Source organism: Solea senegalensis, linkage group LG9 (genome assembly GCF_019176455.1).
Source record: "Solea senegalensis isolate Sse05_10M linkage group LG9, IFAPA_SoseM_1, whole genome shotgun sequence".
Taxonomy (NCBI): Eukaryota; Metazoa; Chordata; class Actinopteri; order Pleuronectiformes; family Soleidae; genus Solea; species Solea senegalensis.
In genome coordinates this window covers 24855581-24870411 of record NC_058029.1, presented here as the reverse complement: position 1 = coordinate 24870411, position 14831 = coordinate 24855581, and the positions used below count along the sequence as shown (strand labels likewise).

Below are 14831 nucleotides of genomic sequence, written 5' to 3'. Positions count from 1 at the left end.
GAGTAAATCTAATATCTGTAAATCATATTTACAATCTGTTCTCATTACGAGAGTCCATTAAAGTAAAACAGCACAGGGAGCGACAATCTGATGTAGACTGGCCTAATTATTTCACCACTCTGTGACTGTGGAAGTGCACAGTCACGACAACAAACTGTCCCTGTTAGTCCTTGTTCTCCAGTGAGAGTCTGAATGTACGAATAGCAGATTCAGAAACATCATTATTGTTATTATTCAGAGAAACTGAAGTGGCTCCACACATTCATTGCAAGTCTGACATACAGAGACAAACAGCCATTTGCGCTCTAATTCAAACCTATGGTGAAATGTCCGGTGAACCTAATGTGCACACTTTTAGCAGAACCTGGAGAACCGTGCAAACTCCACACAGAAATGTTCTAAACCAGTGACCTTCTTGCTTTGAGGCAACATTACTAGCCACTGCTTCACCGTGTGGCCCAAAGACACACATGGTAAGTGAAATATAAAAACATGAAAAGGAAGTATATAAAAATCAAAAATAATCTCTCCCAACCTTTCCAGAATCACAGAGGTGTATCAGGGGTGAAAGGAGGCCAGTACACTTCAGTACTGCACAGTACTAAAAGAAGGTCAGCTGTGTGTTACAACCTACAGGTGGCTGATGGGATGTCAAACGAAGTCCTGGACCAGGGGACTCACTGCCCAGTGGTTCTCAGACTTTTTATGTGTAACTAGGTCGAGCAAAACACTAATTATTTTTATTATATAAAAATATTTTATTATATTTTATTTATATAATAATTTATTATTATTATTATGTTATTTGTTTCATTTTCTATGCACTCCAATTAAAATGCCTCAGCTCCAGAGGAAGCTCGCGTGCCACTGTTGGTACACGTGCCACAGTTTGACACCTGATTCAAATGGTCAACTCATCAGCAAGCACGGCAAAAGCCTGACATTGACTTATTCATTAGAATCAGGAGTGTTTAGAGCAAGGAAACACCTAAAATATGGGACCGGGATTAAGAAACACTGATCTATGGTGGGAGTGTCTGGTGGGAGGGACTCAATGTGCAATATTCATCAGTCTGTTGTGTGTTAGGGCAGGGAGAGGTCAAAGGCGTTCCTCACTCTGGTGATGCTGCATCTAATGAACCACGTGCAGTACTGAAGCGGTGCAAACAGGGCGTGTACTGTCGGTGGATGTACATGGTCCCCGCTCCATGTGCAGGTGCTGTGTCTGCCCTCACAGGGCTTTGTGCAAGTTCAATCAAACTTTATACAGCACTTTTCAAGACGATGCAACTCAAAATGCTTCACAGGATAAAAACATTATCAAGGAAAACGACCCACCAACCGTCTCAGCTGAAACATGGCTGGTATTATTCAAACAGTGATTGGGAAGTGAAGAAGTGAGGAAACACAACTCACAAAGCACCGCAAGGAAAAACACTGGAGACTAAAATACTAATGTACTAAACAGGAAGTAAAAGAAAATTTCAGTGCAACCACTTTATTCAAATGTAAACAGAATTCAGAATCAGAATTCTTTATTGTCATTTTAGCAGTTTTATTGTAGGCAATATAAATATTAAAAATATTAAATAGTCAAATATAAAACAAAGTATAAAATGTCAAATTAAATATGAAAAACTGGTATACATGGTGAGGTGTTACTAGGTGCAAATGGTTTATTGCACATCAGTTCAGTTATGGGGGGGGGGTTTGTGCATTTTACTGCCAGTGGGAAGAAGCTGTTCTTCATCTATCAGTTGGTTCTGGTTTTGATTGTTCTGTGTCTTTTCCCAGAGGGCAGGAGGGAGAACAGGTGATGGCCAGGGTGAGTGGGGTCCTTAATAATACTGCTGGCTTTCTTTTGGCGTCGTAGATGACTCTGAGGAGGTTCTTCCTGTTGTCTTCTGTGGGAGAACCAGCTGGAGAACCACACCGTGCAGCAGTAGGTCAGGAGACTCTCTGTTGCTGACAGATAGAAGTTGGTCAGCAGGTGGTGAGGGAGGGGTGAGCGTGTTTTTAACTTCCTGAGCAAGTACAGCCTCTGTTGGGCCTTCCCCACCTGATGGGAGATGTGTGTGGTCCAGGTGAGGTCGGCCGAGATGTGCACACCAAGGAAACTTAAAGCTCTCTATGCTCTCTACCTGTTCCCCATTCAGGTCGAGGGCAGAGTGCTCAGTGTGCTTGGATTTCCTGAAATCCACAATCAGTTCCTTGGTTTTAGAGGTGTTTAAGTCCACGTTATTGAGAGAACACCATACTGTCAGATGCTGAACCTCCATGTAAACCAGTCATTTACTGACCCAGGTGCAAATCTTCAATTTAGAGTAAAGTATTGAAATGATTAGCCTGGGTGAGCCGTCAAGTCTTTTGTGATCATTTGACATGGCTCTGCAGACACGTCTGATGAGGACACCATTTTGGCTAAATAAAGGGAACCAATCACAAACCCCTGGCATGCTAGAGGCAGGCTTAACGTGATGACCACAGAGACTTGATGTCATACATCCAACACTGAGGCCACCAAAGAGCAGCTGTCTGTATCCAGCTGTTGCTTCCATTTTAAGGGACTTGCTCCATGGAGCAAAAGTAGTTTGATGCCATTCACTCGTAGAAAACTACAACAAGCATGTGTGTAAGCCTCTGCCTCACTCAGCTCTCACTTTTCAAAATCAGGCATTGGGCAGAGTTAGTCACAGAAGAGGGGGCTTAGCTGCCCTTGAATACATTAAACTAAAGACAGGTGCCACGTTTCCCTCACCCCAGTGTTGCTGTTTGATATGTAGACAGGGGAAATAAACCTTTGACAGGTCGAAGGAAGAAAAACTGATTCATCCAAATGGTTCAAAGCTTATTTCAGAGTCAACAAAGACCAGTTTGATCTACTAATTTGGTCCATGTATCAAAAAAGCTGCACCTGAAAAACTTGAGATATTTTCATCTCAGAGCAGCGCGGATGCTGGGATTCCATAGCGTTCATTAAATGTTAAAGACAGATCCACAAACTAGGTCAGTTGTTTCTGTGTTAATCAAGAGCTAGTGGGTGCAGCTGTGTTGTTGCACAGCTGAGGGTAATCAGTCAGGCTGAGAGGTTATATTATGCAGGTAGGAGATTCCCTGATTAGTCGGTTTAGTGTCTCCAGAGGGTTCATGATGTTCAGTTGACTTTCTGTCATTATACTCTGAGTGGCTGTGTCTATGTTTGGTCATTTATTCCCTCCTTATATTTCACAGAGATTTGGGGCCAGTTTGGTTCATCAATCATTTTGATAGAGTTTATTCCCAGCTGTGGGAGGTTTATTACCTCGATTACCTTGTGGTGGTTTTCCATTATCCACGAGTCGGCTCTACTCGACTCGGTCTGGTATCAGACTCGCCATTTTCCATTACTTCATAGCACCTCCTCAATGTGGGCGGGGTCGTCATAGCACGACTGCCCTGACGGCATTTTATACAACACACAAACACAACAGTTGTCACAGGTGTGACGACTGACCGGGTTTTGATTCGGCTCACGATCGCCAGCTTTCAGCCGCGCTGTCACTATTGTTATCATTTTTAACTGATCAACAGTTAAAAGCAGAAAAACGAGTTGAGTAGAGCCGAACAGTGAACGATAGAATGGAAAAAGCACCATTAGAGCAGCCATCTCCAAACTTAAGAGCGCCGGGTCCCACTTTGAAATCTGAAAACCATCTGAGCCCCAGCCAAACCTTAAATCACAACTCTGATAACACACAAGACTATTTCCCATAATATATATACACTTAACATTGAATCATTCCATTCACTTCCATACCCTTAAAAACGTACATTTTGAAAAAACAGATCTACAAACATGGTGGTACCTTCTATACTAAAAGAAAAATGACACGTGAATGAAACGACATGGCTTCGTTTTGTTCCTTGTAGGTTGAGTAGGTTTTTTTGTGTATTTGTACTTTTTAAAGTAATTTTTAAAAATGTAAAATAAATCTTCTCACACCGGAAACTTTATCAGCAGTGAATGACCCATTTTTACTGATATTTTGTCAGCACTTTGATTTGTTAATTAAAAACAATGAATGTGAGATTTGTGTCCCCACAAGAAAGAATTAACAAAGTAACTTTTACTCCGAGTACATTTTAAATAAGCTCCCTTTTTACTTTAACTTGAGTACATTGTTAGAAAAGTACTTTTACTTGTCCTTAAGTAAGATTTTATCAAAATAGTGGTACTTTTACTTGAATAGAATATTTCAGTACTCTTTCCACCTCTGCATATTTTAAACACAAAAACATTTATATATCTACTGTATTTTTAATGACCCACCTGCCTGACAGTCATCAGGTGTTTTTTTTCTCTCCCTCCCCCTAGTTTGTGCTCTTCCTCGCTCTCTCTCTCTAATTCCAGAGCTTCATCACCACAGCTCAATAATAAACTATAACCATTACTATATAGCCACTGATTACTGGTATTATTATCCTCATCCATCTGAGGGTCACATAACAGATGGGATAGTGTGTGTCACACCCTGGATTAGATGTGATATTGATCATTGTTATTAATGTTATTGATTTGCTCTCTGTCTTATTCTCTTTCCTCTCTTTTTGAATGTGATATATTGTCTGTAATGTGCTGAGCTTGTCTCTGTACATGTGACACGTACACCTACCTTCTGTCCATCCTGGGAGAGGGATCCCTCCTCTGTGGAGTTTTTCCTCACTCGATGTGAGGGTCTAAGGACAGACACTGTAAAGATGTTGGGCTATATGAATAAAATGGAATTGAATTGTTTTTGAATATGGCAAGAGAAGCGTTTTCAGCGAGAGCATAAGCCATCATGTCTCTGGCTGGTTGATGGCATTACCCTGATGCTGGCACAACCACACATGGACACTAATGTTAAATGTCTTTACATCAGAGAACCTCCAGCCCATGGACACTTAATATCAACTTATCATGATTTATTTCCGGCTTCTCCCTTTAGGGGTTGCCACAGCGGAACATCTACATCCATCTTGTCCTGTCCCTTGTGTCCTCTTCTGTTACACCGTCCTCCAGTTCCCCTTCAGAACATCCATGAACCTTCTCTGTGGTCGTCCTCTTTTCCTTCTGCCCAGCAGCTCCTTCTTTTAACATCCTTTGTCCAATATAATCACTGTCGCTCCTCTGCACGTGAACCAAACCATCTGAACCATGACTCTCTTACTTTATCTCCAAATCATTCAACCTGAGCTGTCCCTCAAACATGCTCATTTCTAATCCTGACCATCTGAAAGCACCTCCAGCTCTGCCTCCTGTCTCCAAGCCATGCATCACAACAGGTCTCACTACTGTCATGTAGACCTTCCCTTTCACTTTTGCTGTTATCCTTCTGTCACACATCAGCCCTGACACTCGTCTCCACCCACTCCACCCTGCCTGTACTCTCTTGGTCACTGTCCACTGCTTTGAATGGTTGACCTGGCATTTAAACTCAACCACATCCCTACTCTCTCACACTCTCTCCAGGCTCGACGATCTGCAAACAATACTGTTATGAAAGATAAGATTCTGTTTTTATTTATAGATTCATTTAGCATCATGTTTTTGTGTGTGAGCCATGTATTGTTTCATATTAAAACAAACACATTTTCCACAAATGTTTAAATTCTGTGACATATTATCGTGAATATTGCAATATCTAATGACAAGACTAGACGCTCACTGACCTTTGACCTACATTAACATTTTTTTATACTTTAATATTTTATTCCCAATTACCTAAAAAGGAAATCGACTGTACGCATAATTCCTGCAGTTTCGTACACAGAAAATCTACAAATCTCTTACTTTTGGTAGGAAATCACATTTATTAATATACAACAATGACAAATGGTCTTCGTTGCAGCTGACAATGTCGTTTTCGAGCTGTTGTTTAGGTGAAAAACCTGAATCAGTCTCTTTAGGCCACACATTAAGAGTGACTCTAGTAGATGTTCATCTTCCGACCATCAGTCTGCAGCAAACATTTATCAACGGCCATCGTGTGAACTATGACTTTGCAGCCAGCTCTTGTGCCCTCTCCTCTCTGTAGCCTTTCAGCAGCTGGTTGATGAGAGTCAGTTCATTCTGCTTTTTCACTGGAAACAGAGGTGGGAAGGGGTTGCCCTTGTACTCCAGGACAGCCATCTTAGCTCTGTCCAGGTTCTGTCTGTTGGGGATGCGCACCATCCGTGTGTAGCTTCTCGAATGAGTCTCAAACCGCGGGGCAAGGACCTTGAAGAGCTTTGGGACCAGGTCCTTCTCCTGAGAAGTGGGAAACACATTCAGTCACATTATTCATTCAGATTAGAATGACACAACGTTGCAACATTGGGTAACTGCAGATACATACCGTCAGCCAAAAATTGGCCATTTTCATAGCCTTCTCATCAGTGTCCCCCTTTTTGGCGTAGTCAATCAGCTGGGAACAAATAAAACCTGACATTACGAAGGGTCGGCTTAGAATAGGAACATTTAACATTTTAGGTAATCTTTTCACAAAAATACTCATTTTAAAAGCTGAAATAATAACACGGTTGTTGTCTCACCAAACCATAACATCATGGAGGTGAGCTTGTGCTTAACCATCGTTTCTGTACTATCACAGTCCAACATGAGCGTTCATCCTCACAGTCATTTGTAAATAAGAAAGGAAGATGTCACACACAATGTTATGGGAAACCTTACAGAAAGGAGTGGAGGATCATATTAAACTGACACATTATCAGTGCTGCCTAGGCTGTGTGTGCCCCCTGCTGGCCCTAGTGCGCCACTGGAGGCTTGTTGAAAACACCGAAATTATGGCACAACATAATGGGAAAAACAGCCTTTACCCACTTAAAAAAAGACTCCACTAATAAAATCTACACCTGCTTATGTCTAAGATGTCTGGTGCTCTGCTCTGTGGTTTGACGGACTCTTCTGACTGGAAATTGCAGCTTGTAAACCACTTTCTCTCCTGCGCCAAAGCCAACAGAGAAAATGACTGTTTTTAGCTCACTGGGACAAAGGAGCTGCTCAGATCCTGCTGTGTTGTTTGGTAAGTTTGTGTCATTTTTGTAAATCTGAACTGAAAGGATTTCAAACACTGAAGTCACAAAATAACATATTTAAACTCACTGTGACCAACAACACCTGTCTGCCATCATGTAAAATTGCTCATTGTGAGTGGTTATATAAAACGACACAAACACATTTCAATTCAGCAAAGGGCTGTGTAAGAACAAGATAAAGCACTAACACGTCACAGACTTCCGCAGGTGTGTATTAAATTAGGCGAGCCTTTTATTCAGTGGATGAAATCAGTTTTTCTTGTGACCCCAAAGGTGGTGAATGCTATCATTTTAGTGTATTCCAGTTCTACGCTCTTTGTGTGTGCAACATACCACATGGAGTGTTGTTATGGACTGCTATAGCTATCAACAGCTCATCCTAGATACGGTTGTATCCATGATTTCATGACATCTCAACTGGAACGCAGGCAAATCTGACGTGACGTCACTCCCACTTCCGATCTCCGAGGTACATGGAACGCATCATTTGTGGCTACAGCAGTGGCATGCATGGTGACGTCGGTGTGGATTATGTACCAGTACCTCATTCAAATGTTAAACTCCCATCATATATATATGTATGTATGTATGTGTATACATATATATATATATATATACATATATATGCTGATGTCACGTGACCATGATGCTGTTGTTGTGGTGAAACGCTGTGACATGAGCCAACTCTACTCTACTGTTACTCACCTTTTCAGCGTAGAAGCGGACTTCGTCTGCTCTGCCCAGCGTGGTTTCGACCCTCTCATGTCGGACCAGTCCCGTCAAGATGTTCCGCAGCATGTTGATCCGGGACTCCGGTCCCATTCCCATCCTCCGGGCCACCCGGCCGTGTGAGATCAACATATGCAGCGTGAGACGCATCCTGACCGCTTAGATTCTCCTGCGAGTGCCCGCGACAAAGATACGTAAAAGTGACAATATGTACAATTGGATTGTTTTAAAGTGTCGCGTCTAAGCGTTTGAAACAGACCTGCGAGTGGAAAAGAAACGTTAAATTAAAAAAAACAACTCAGTGCGGTCAGTGTCAGCTCAGTTTGACATTGGTGGTGCGTCGGTGTAATGGTCCGGCTTGGCGCTGGAACGGGGCCACAACAGTTCCGCTTCCGACAGCGAAAAAAGGGCCCGAAAGGAATGACAATTAAAGAAAAGAGAAACAAAACAGAGAGATAAAGCCTCGACAGAATTGATTTAACCGTGGCTATATGCATTCATTGAAATAAGCTGTTGTTGTTTTTAAATAACTCAGTTAATCTTCTTATCAAACTTCAAATCAGTGTCTAGCTTTATAACCATGGGTTTGTTGTAAGGGGCCAAAGGACCAAGAACAGCAGGGGGTAGAGGTGCTGCCTGGGCCAAACACTATTAAAATGTGTACTTTATATGACAATAATACTATCTAATGATAATAATAATGATAACAGTAATAATAATAATAATAATAATATGTCATATTTTTAACTTTTTCTTTCTGTACCCTGTAAAAAGGTTATGGAGCTGAGTCTGATTACACATCGTATAACTAACTAACTCAGTAATTTATGAAACATGACATCTTTTTTAAACCTCTTTAAACTTTCCTTAGGTAAAGAGTAATGATGCTATGCTTTTCCTCTTGAGAGTTATTACACAGCTTATTAATATTTCTCATCACAGATCAGGGCAGCTTTTTAATCTTACTGTAAGATGAGATTTTTTTTCTTCCCTAAACTTTGAAATGAGTTTCATTTTCATGTTTCATTTAAAGAGAGGGAAGAATGTAAGATATGACTTATTTTATGGATTTATTTTTGAGGGCCAGTTCAAAATGGATGTTTTTTCATATATGGTTGTTATGATATATGATATGTAATGGTGATGAGGTGAGATCCTGCTGTTGAAGTGATGAGAGGAAGAATAAACTCGTGCAGCTTTCTGAGTGAAGAAGGCTTTTTCTCTCCCCTCCAGCTTTCTTAACAGAACCAGGATTCCAACAAGCACAAGGCAGATTATTAGCATAATGAGATGACCTGAAAAGTCAATGCAAAGACAGTAGTGGATGTAAATTACAGTTACATCAGGTGATACCAATTCCTTCGTTTTAGTGAAGATCCACTGTGGTGACGCTCTAAAGAAGAAGAAAGTATTTTGAAAGTTAACGTGTATGATCTAAGCAACATGTGAAATGAAGAAAGGCTGTTGAACAAGATGGTGGTCTCAGGATCAGGTCATCTGCTCCAGCTGCACAGATGCAAACCTGTGAATAAGAAACAATGAGAGAAGACTTGTTGTGTGTTTCGCACACCAACCGCAAACATGACGGTGTAATAAGTGTTGAAAACATAGTTAAACCTTGGTGTAAACACCAGGATGGTTCGTCTGCCAGGACACAACAGCTGCTCATTACATGAGACTGCCAGAGTCGCACTGCAAACATTGCCTCGTTCAATTTTGTTCATTTAAAGATATTGTCAAGAAAAACAAGACAAAAATCTTACAAATAAAATTGAATTGAATTGTACAGCAAACAGAATAGCACTAGCAACCACAGACACATAAAACATCCTCAGCATAGTCTGGCAGATGTTAAAGGAGCGGAGCTTCCTCAGAAAATAGAGGCGGCTCTGTCCCTTCTTGTATAGGACTTCAGTGTTCTTAGTCCAGTCCAGTTTATTGTCTATGAAGTATTCTAGTCAAGCAAACAAGACAATTTGAGAATACAAAAGTGTTGTCTCAATATATTGTTTTAAAAGTAATACTATTCAATTCAATTCAATTTTATTTGTATAGCGCCAACATAACATACATTATCTCAAGGCACTGTACATAGACAACATCAAGGAGAGCAGAGAAACACAACAGTTCACACAATGAGCAAACACTAGGCATCAGTGGAGAGAAAAAACTCCTTCTTAACAGAAGAAGAAATCTCTGACAGAACCAGACTCAGAGATGTGCGGTCATCTGCCTCGACCGGTTGGGGTGAAAGGAAAATGGGGGACAGAGGAGAGATGGGGGACAGAAAGGCGGGAGAGAAAAGGACAAGAGGGAGATGAGGTAGAGACAGAAGAGAGAGAGAGACCAGCAGCAGATACACAACAACTGTATCAGGTCACAAGTTTATACAGTTGGTGATATCGACTTTCAATTATAACATAATAATAATGGTGATGATATGTATGATATGGATAGCCTCGAAAACTGCATGTCCCTCATACCCTGAGTGAGAGAGAGTGAATGTGCGTGTACCACAGGAAAATCCCCCAGCAGTTTAGTTCTATAGCAGCATAACTAAGAGATGGTCCAGGTTTGAACCAGCTCTAACTATAAGCTTTATCAAAAAGGAAAGTTTTAAGTCTAACTTTAAATACAGAGAGAGGCTCCGCCTCCCGAACTGTCATTGGAAGCTGGTTCCACAGAAGAGGAGGAGCCTGGTAACTAAAGGCTCTGCCTCCCATTCTACTCTTACAGACTCTGGGAACCACAAGTAAACCTGTATTTTGTGACTTAAGTGGTCTATTAGGGTGATAGGGTGAGACTAGGTCTTTCAGGTATGAAGGGGCGTGACCATTAAGTGCTTTGTACGTGAGGAGGAGGATTTTAAATTTAATTCTAAACTGTGGGTGGAGCCAGTGTAGAGAAGCTAACACTGGAGTTATATAGTCTCTCTTTCTAGTTCCTGTCAGAACTCGTGCTGCAGCATTTTGAATGAACTGAAGGGTTCTAACAGACTTGTTGTACTACAACTACTACTAACAATAATGATATTTATAAAAATAATAATAATACATTTTATTCATTGGTCAAAAAACACGTTTTCACAAAGCACTCGTCTTCCAGCACATAAGGCGTGAAGTAGGACAACTGTTTGCAAAAGCAGTGTTGTATTATTTTTTTTTTTCAAGGCTAAAAGCAGGGAACACACAGGATAAAAAGCAGCTGCATCTTCACCTAAAAATAGCACGGCAAAGTGTGCAAGCTCAGTTTGTCTGGGTAGTGGGTGCTACAGGGTGTCATGTATACAGGAATATGATTGTGGTATTGCCAGTCTTTCATAATAACCAGGGTAGACTCAGTGACTTTGTGCTGTTTTAACTTCACTTGCTTATTAAAGTCCTGTTCTGCCTGTTATGCCGTTCCAAAAGTAGCTCATAAAACCTGTGAACAAACTGCTTTTAGCTACACCAAACACTCTGCCCACATACTGTACATCAGATGTGCTATTTGTATTGACACCTTTATAAAAAACAAAACACTTTTTTGTGTTTGGGTGACACAGGATTAGTCTGTCTCTCTTCTTTCTGGCTTGATATGATGTTTGTGTTTTTGTGAAAAACAACCTTTTATTGGATATCGTTAAATGTTTGCTTTTCATTGGATGCTTTTTTCCCCCCTGCAGGGTTTTAAGACAATATAATTCCTTAAAATTCCCACAGTGGGAAAGCAGATTGTTAAAAAAAAGGTAATAATTGGAACCAAGCATCATAAACATGATCCATAAACCATTGTGTGTATTTAAAACCAGAGTGAAGAACTTACTGTATCCATTTATGCACTTAATGTTTTTTTTTTTGATGTGAAAGGTAATACAAGCATTGTTATTCTTATTGTTGTTATTGAAGGTAGAGGTGCATAATGTCAGTCAGTCATGACATGTGTTAGTCATTACTCACTTGCAAGTTTTTTACAAGGAACACCAGCCTGTCTACGGTATCTGGCTTATACCTGCACTTGCATATAACTCTGGGCCTGCTGCACTAGCCCACTGTGAAACCTAAACTGCTTCAGGAAAACCAGGATAATCAAGGTCCACACATCCAGTCCACATTTTATCAGTTGTATCATTACTCCCGCCAGTAGCAACTGAAAGTGTCACTTGTTTTATCATAATATTTCACAGAATAAACATAACCATTAAGTCCAACAAATACTCTCTTTATTATAACTTTTCCAGTTTATTGGGCATAATCTTTCCTTACTGGGTGCCGCATGGACTACTGCGTCACAAAATCCAATACAAACTGAATTACCTGCCACAACAGGTGCTGCGTATCTAGAATCTTCTCTGGTCAGCATGGTGGTGGTTTGTAGATGGAGTTGTTCAGATTGAGAGGAAAAATTGAGGGACTCTGTCGACACACACATGAACAAGCTGTTATATCCACATCACACAAAACAAACCCTTAAAGAGGATTTATTGTTTTTATCCCCACTGCACACATGTGCGCTCATACATGCAAAAGTGGGGGTAAATGTGAAGGTGGGTGTGTACCTCTCACCCTTAGCTTTCTCTGGAGCTGATATGCAGGTTGGAGCCTCTGTTCCCAGTCTCCTTGATTCTAAGCGTGATGCACATGAACATAGGTCAGAGGAGTGAATCACTGTGACAGGCTGAGCACAGTGTGATTATTACGTGCCAGGGTGCTGAGTGAGACATCCCTTTTACCTTTGTGTGCTATGCGCTTTGTGGCTCCGCCCCCGGCTGCTTTATTCCACAGGTGCCTCCAGTTCAGCCATCAGGCAGAGTGCATAAAAGCTTGGGAAAAGCTGGGATGTGCTCACTCTCTCCTCCTCTTGGAGCCATGCAGACGGTGTGAAAGCTTGCAAACCACTGAGCAGTGTTTCCTTCTGTGCAGCTCGGGAAGCTGTGTGTGTGTGTGTGTGTGTGTGTGTGTGTGTGCGCGCTAGTGATGGTGAGATGAAGCCTCATGAGGCATTGAACCACTCGAGCCAATTGGTTTGAGAAAGGGTTCATTTCTTCAAGCTTCATGTGCACACAAAACCACCTACTGGCCAAGTGTATAATCACAGGCAGCTGTATGTGGCATGGGCGTAATCAGGCAGAGGACAGTGAAAGTGGTTGTGGAACTCGGAAAAGGGCAATGATGGACAATGATGTACAGGACAGGGGAAATCTCATAAATTTTTATTCAGAAACAAGAGTTTCTCAACAGTTTTGGTTTTAAACGATTTCTTTTATTTGACACAACCTCTCCGGCCTTGGAGAAGACCCTTTCACAAGGCACAGAAGATGCCGGCGTGCTCAAAAAAGCAAGTGCAAGTTTGTGTAGAGTAGTTTTTGCCTCTCCCAGTACTCCAGAGGGTTTTCCAGTCTTCCTATATTTGGCTCTGAAAGGTACCGCTGGACCTCCACAGTGGCATGTGCAGTGACATATTGAGACCTCTTTGCCTCCATAACGCTGGTGTCTAAACGACGCCAGTTTGCTACTTAAGAGGAAACCACAGATCATGTTAGTAAGTCTTCTCATAGGAATAACTGATGTCAAAATGTAAAATAACAGATTACCTCCAGTGACATCGAGAGGTAGAAGCCTGGGGGGGATATCCTCTCTGCTTTGTTTGCCCTTATAATGGTAGCACACTCTGAGGTCAGTCGCTTTATAGATTCGGTAGCTTTTGTTTGACTGAAAAATCCAATAATTTTAAAATCGGGGGTTCAGGAGTGTAGCACGGGACATGATGCTCATAGACTGCAAAATATAAAGCTTCTCCTGTAGTTGCCTGATGAGCTGGTTTCCAATGCCACTGCAGATGCCGGCTTTGCCATTTCCTCCCGAAGGTTTTGCTCCAGCCTTTTCATTAGGGGGGCAACTTTGATGGCAGACACATTTTCCTCGGCCGACAGCTCTACAGTGGCAAAGGGAGACAGCAAAGAAAGGCACCCTCCCAACAATGTTGAACTCATCTGAAGTGATCATGGGCATTTCATGTTGTAGCCCAGCTAACGCTGCTCTGACTGGCTCCCTTAGCTCCACCAAACGTTGCAGCATCAAATATGTGCTGTTCCATCTGGTCTCCACTTCTTGCATTGGCTTCATTTTTGCCATCCCCAGATGAAGCTGCACTTGTGTAAGCTTCTCCTTTAAAGATACAGATGAGTAGGCCATTAAATCACTGCAGCAGGAACACAGACAAACTATTAGTGTTTTAATAAATTGAAATAAAGGGAATGACCATACCTTAGCAGTGGTGCTGCTTCTAAAGAAGCCAACCAGCTTCCTTGCTTTGGCCTGGATGCCAGAGAGCACAGGGTTCTGGTCAAGTGCCTTCTTCACTATCAGATTTAGTGTGTGTGCAATGCAAATATGGTGCCGAAGCTTCAGCTCTCTCACACGCAACCATATTGGGAGCACCATCAGTGACCATACATGTCACCTTATTAGTGATCCCTCATTCCTCCATCAGGGAGGCTTTCACACGAGCTATCTTTTCAGCAGTGTGTGATTGGGGGAATGCCTGCACTCCCAACAGCACTGAGCTGAGCCTGGTTTTCTCACCCACAAAATGGCATTTTACAGCCAGGTAGGCATCCATGTTGATGGATGCCCACATGTCAGAAGTAAGGCTAAGAGCAGCCACCTTTTCAACTTTAGCCTTAGCCTTCTCCTTTGCTGACTCGTACTTGGCCTCCACCATGGCCTTCAGAGCCTAAACGAAAACATATATAATGCTGAATTTGTTTGAATCGTGAGACATACAATAAAGTAATCATTTGTTTCATTCATGCACCCATACATACCTGCCTTGTAGGGAGAACATAATTGGGATCCCTTTTGGACACAAATGCCCTGAATCCAACATCTTCCACAATACTGAAGGGCTGTGTGTCCTTCACTATCATGGAGACAAGCTCCTGTTTTCTGGTGGTTGGTTAAAAGAGAATAAATACAGTGTTTGTTGTCTTTATTTGCACAATAAACAAAAGTAAACATGGAAAAATTGTGATAGTGTGTTTGTAATATTGTCATGACTTACCTTGG

The 14831-nt window shown here is 41.7% G+C and overlaps 1 protein-coding gene across 2 annotated transcripts; it reads right to left on the bottom strand.

Annotated features, from left to right (window-relative positions):
* Positions 1 to 5808: 5808 nt before the first annotated feature.
* Positions 5809 to 8136, bottom strand: mrpl17 (mitochondrial ribosomal protein L17). 2 transcript variants are annotated; one of them, XM_044033432.1, is made up of 4 exons: positions 8045 to 8136; positions 7762 to 7954; positions 6357 to 6425; positions 5809 to 6268 (listed from the first exon to the last, which is right to left on the bottom strand). In XM_044033432.1, exons 2-4 carry the CDS (start codon positions 7933 to 7935, stop codon positions 6014 to 6016), a joined length of 498 nt encoding a protein of 165 aa, XP_043889367.1. In that variant the 5' UTR covers positions 7936 to 7954; positions 8045 to 8136; the 3' UTR covers positions 5809 to 6013. The 2 variants fall into 2 exon arrangements, with proteins under 2 accessions (XP_043889367.1, XP_043889366.1); XM_044033431.1 differs by having other exon boundaries at positions 7762 to 8136.
* Positions 8137 to 14831: the final 6695 nt, after the last annotated feature.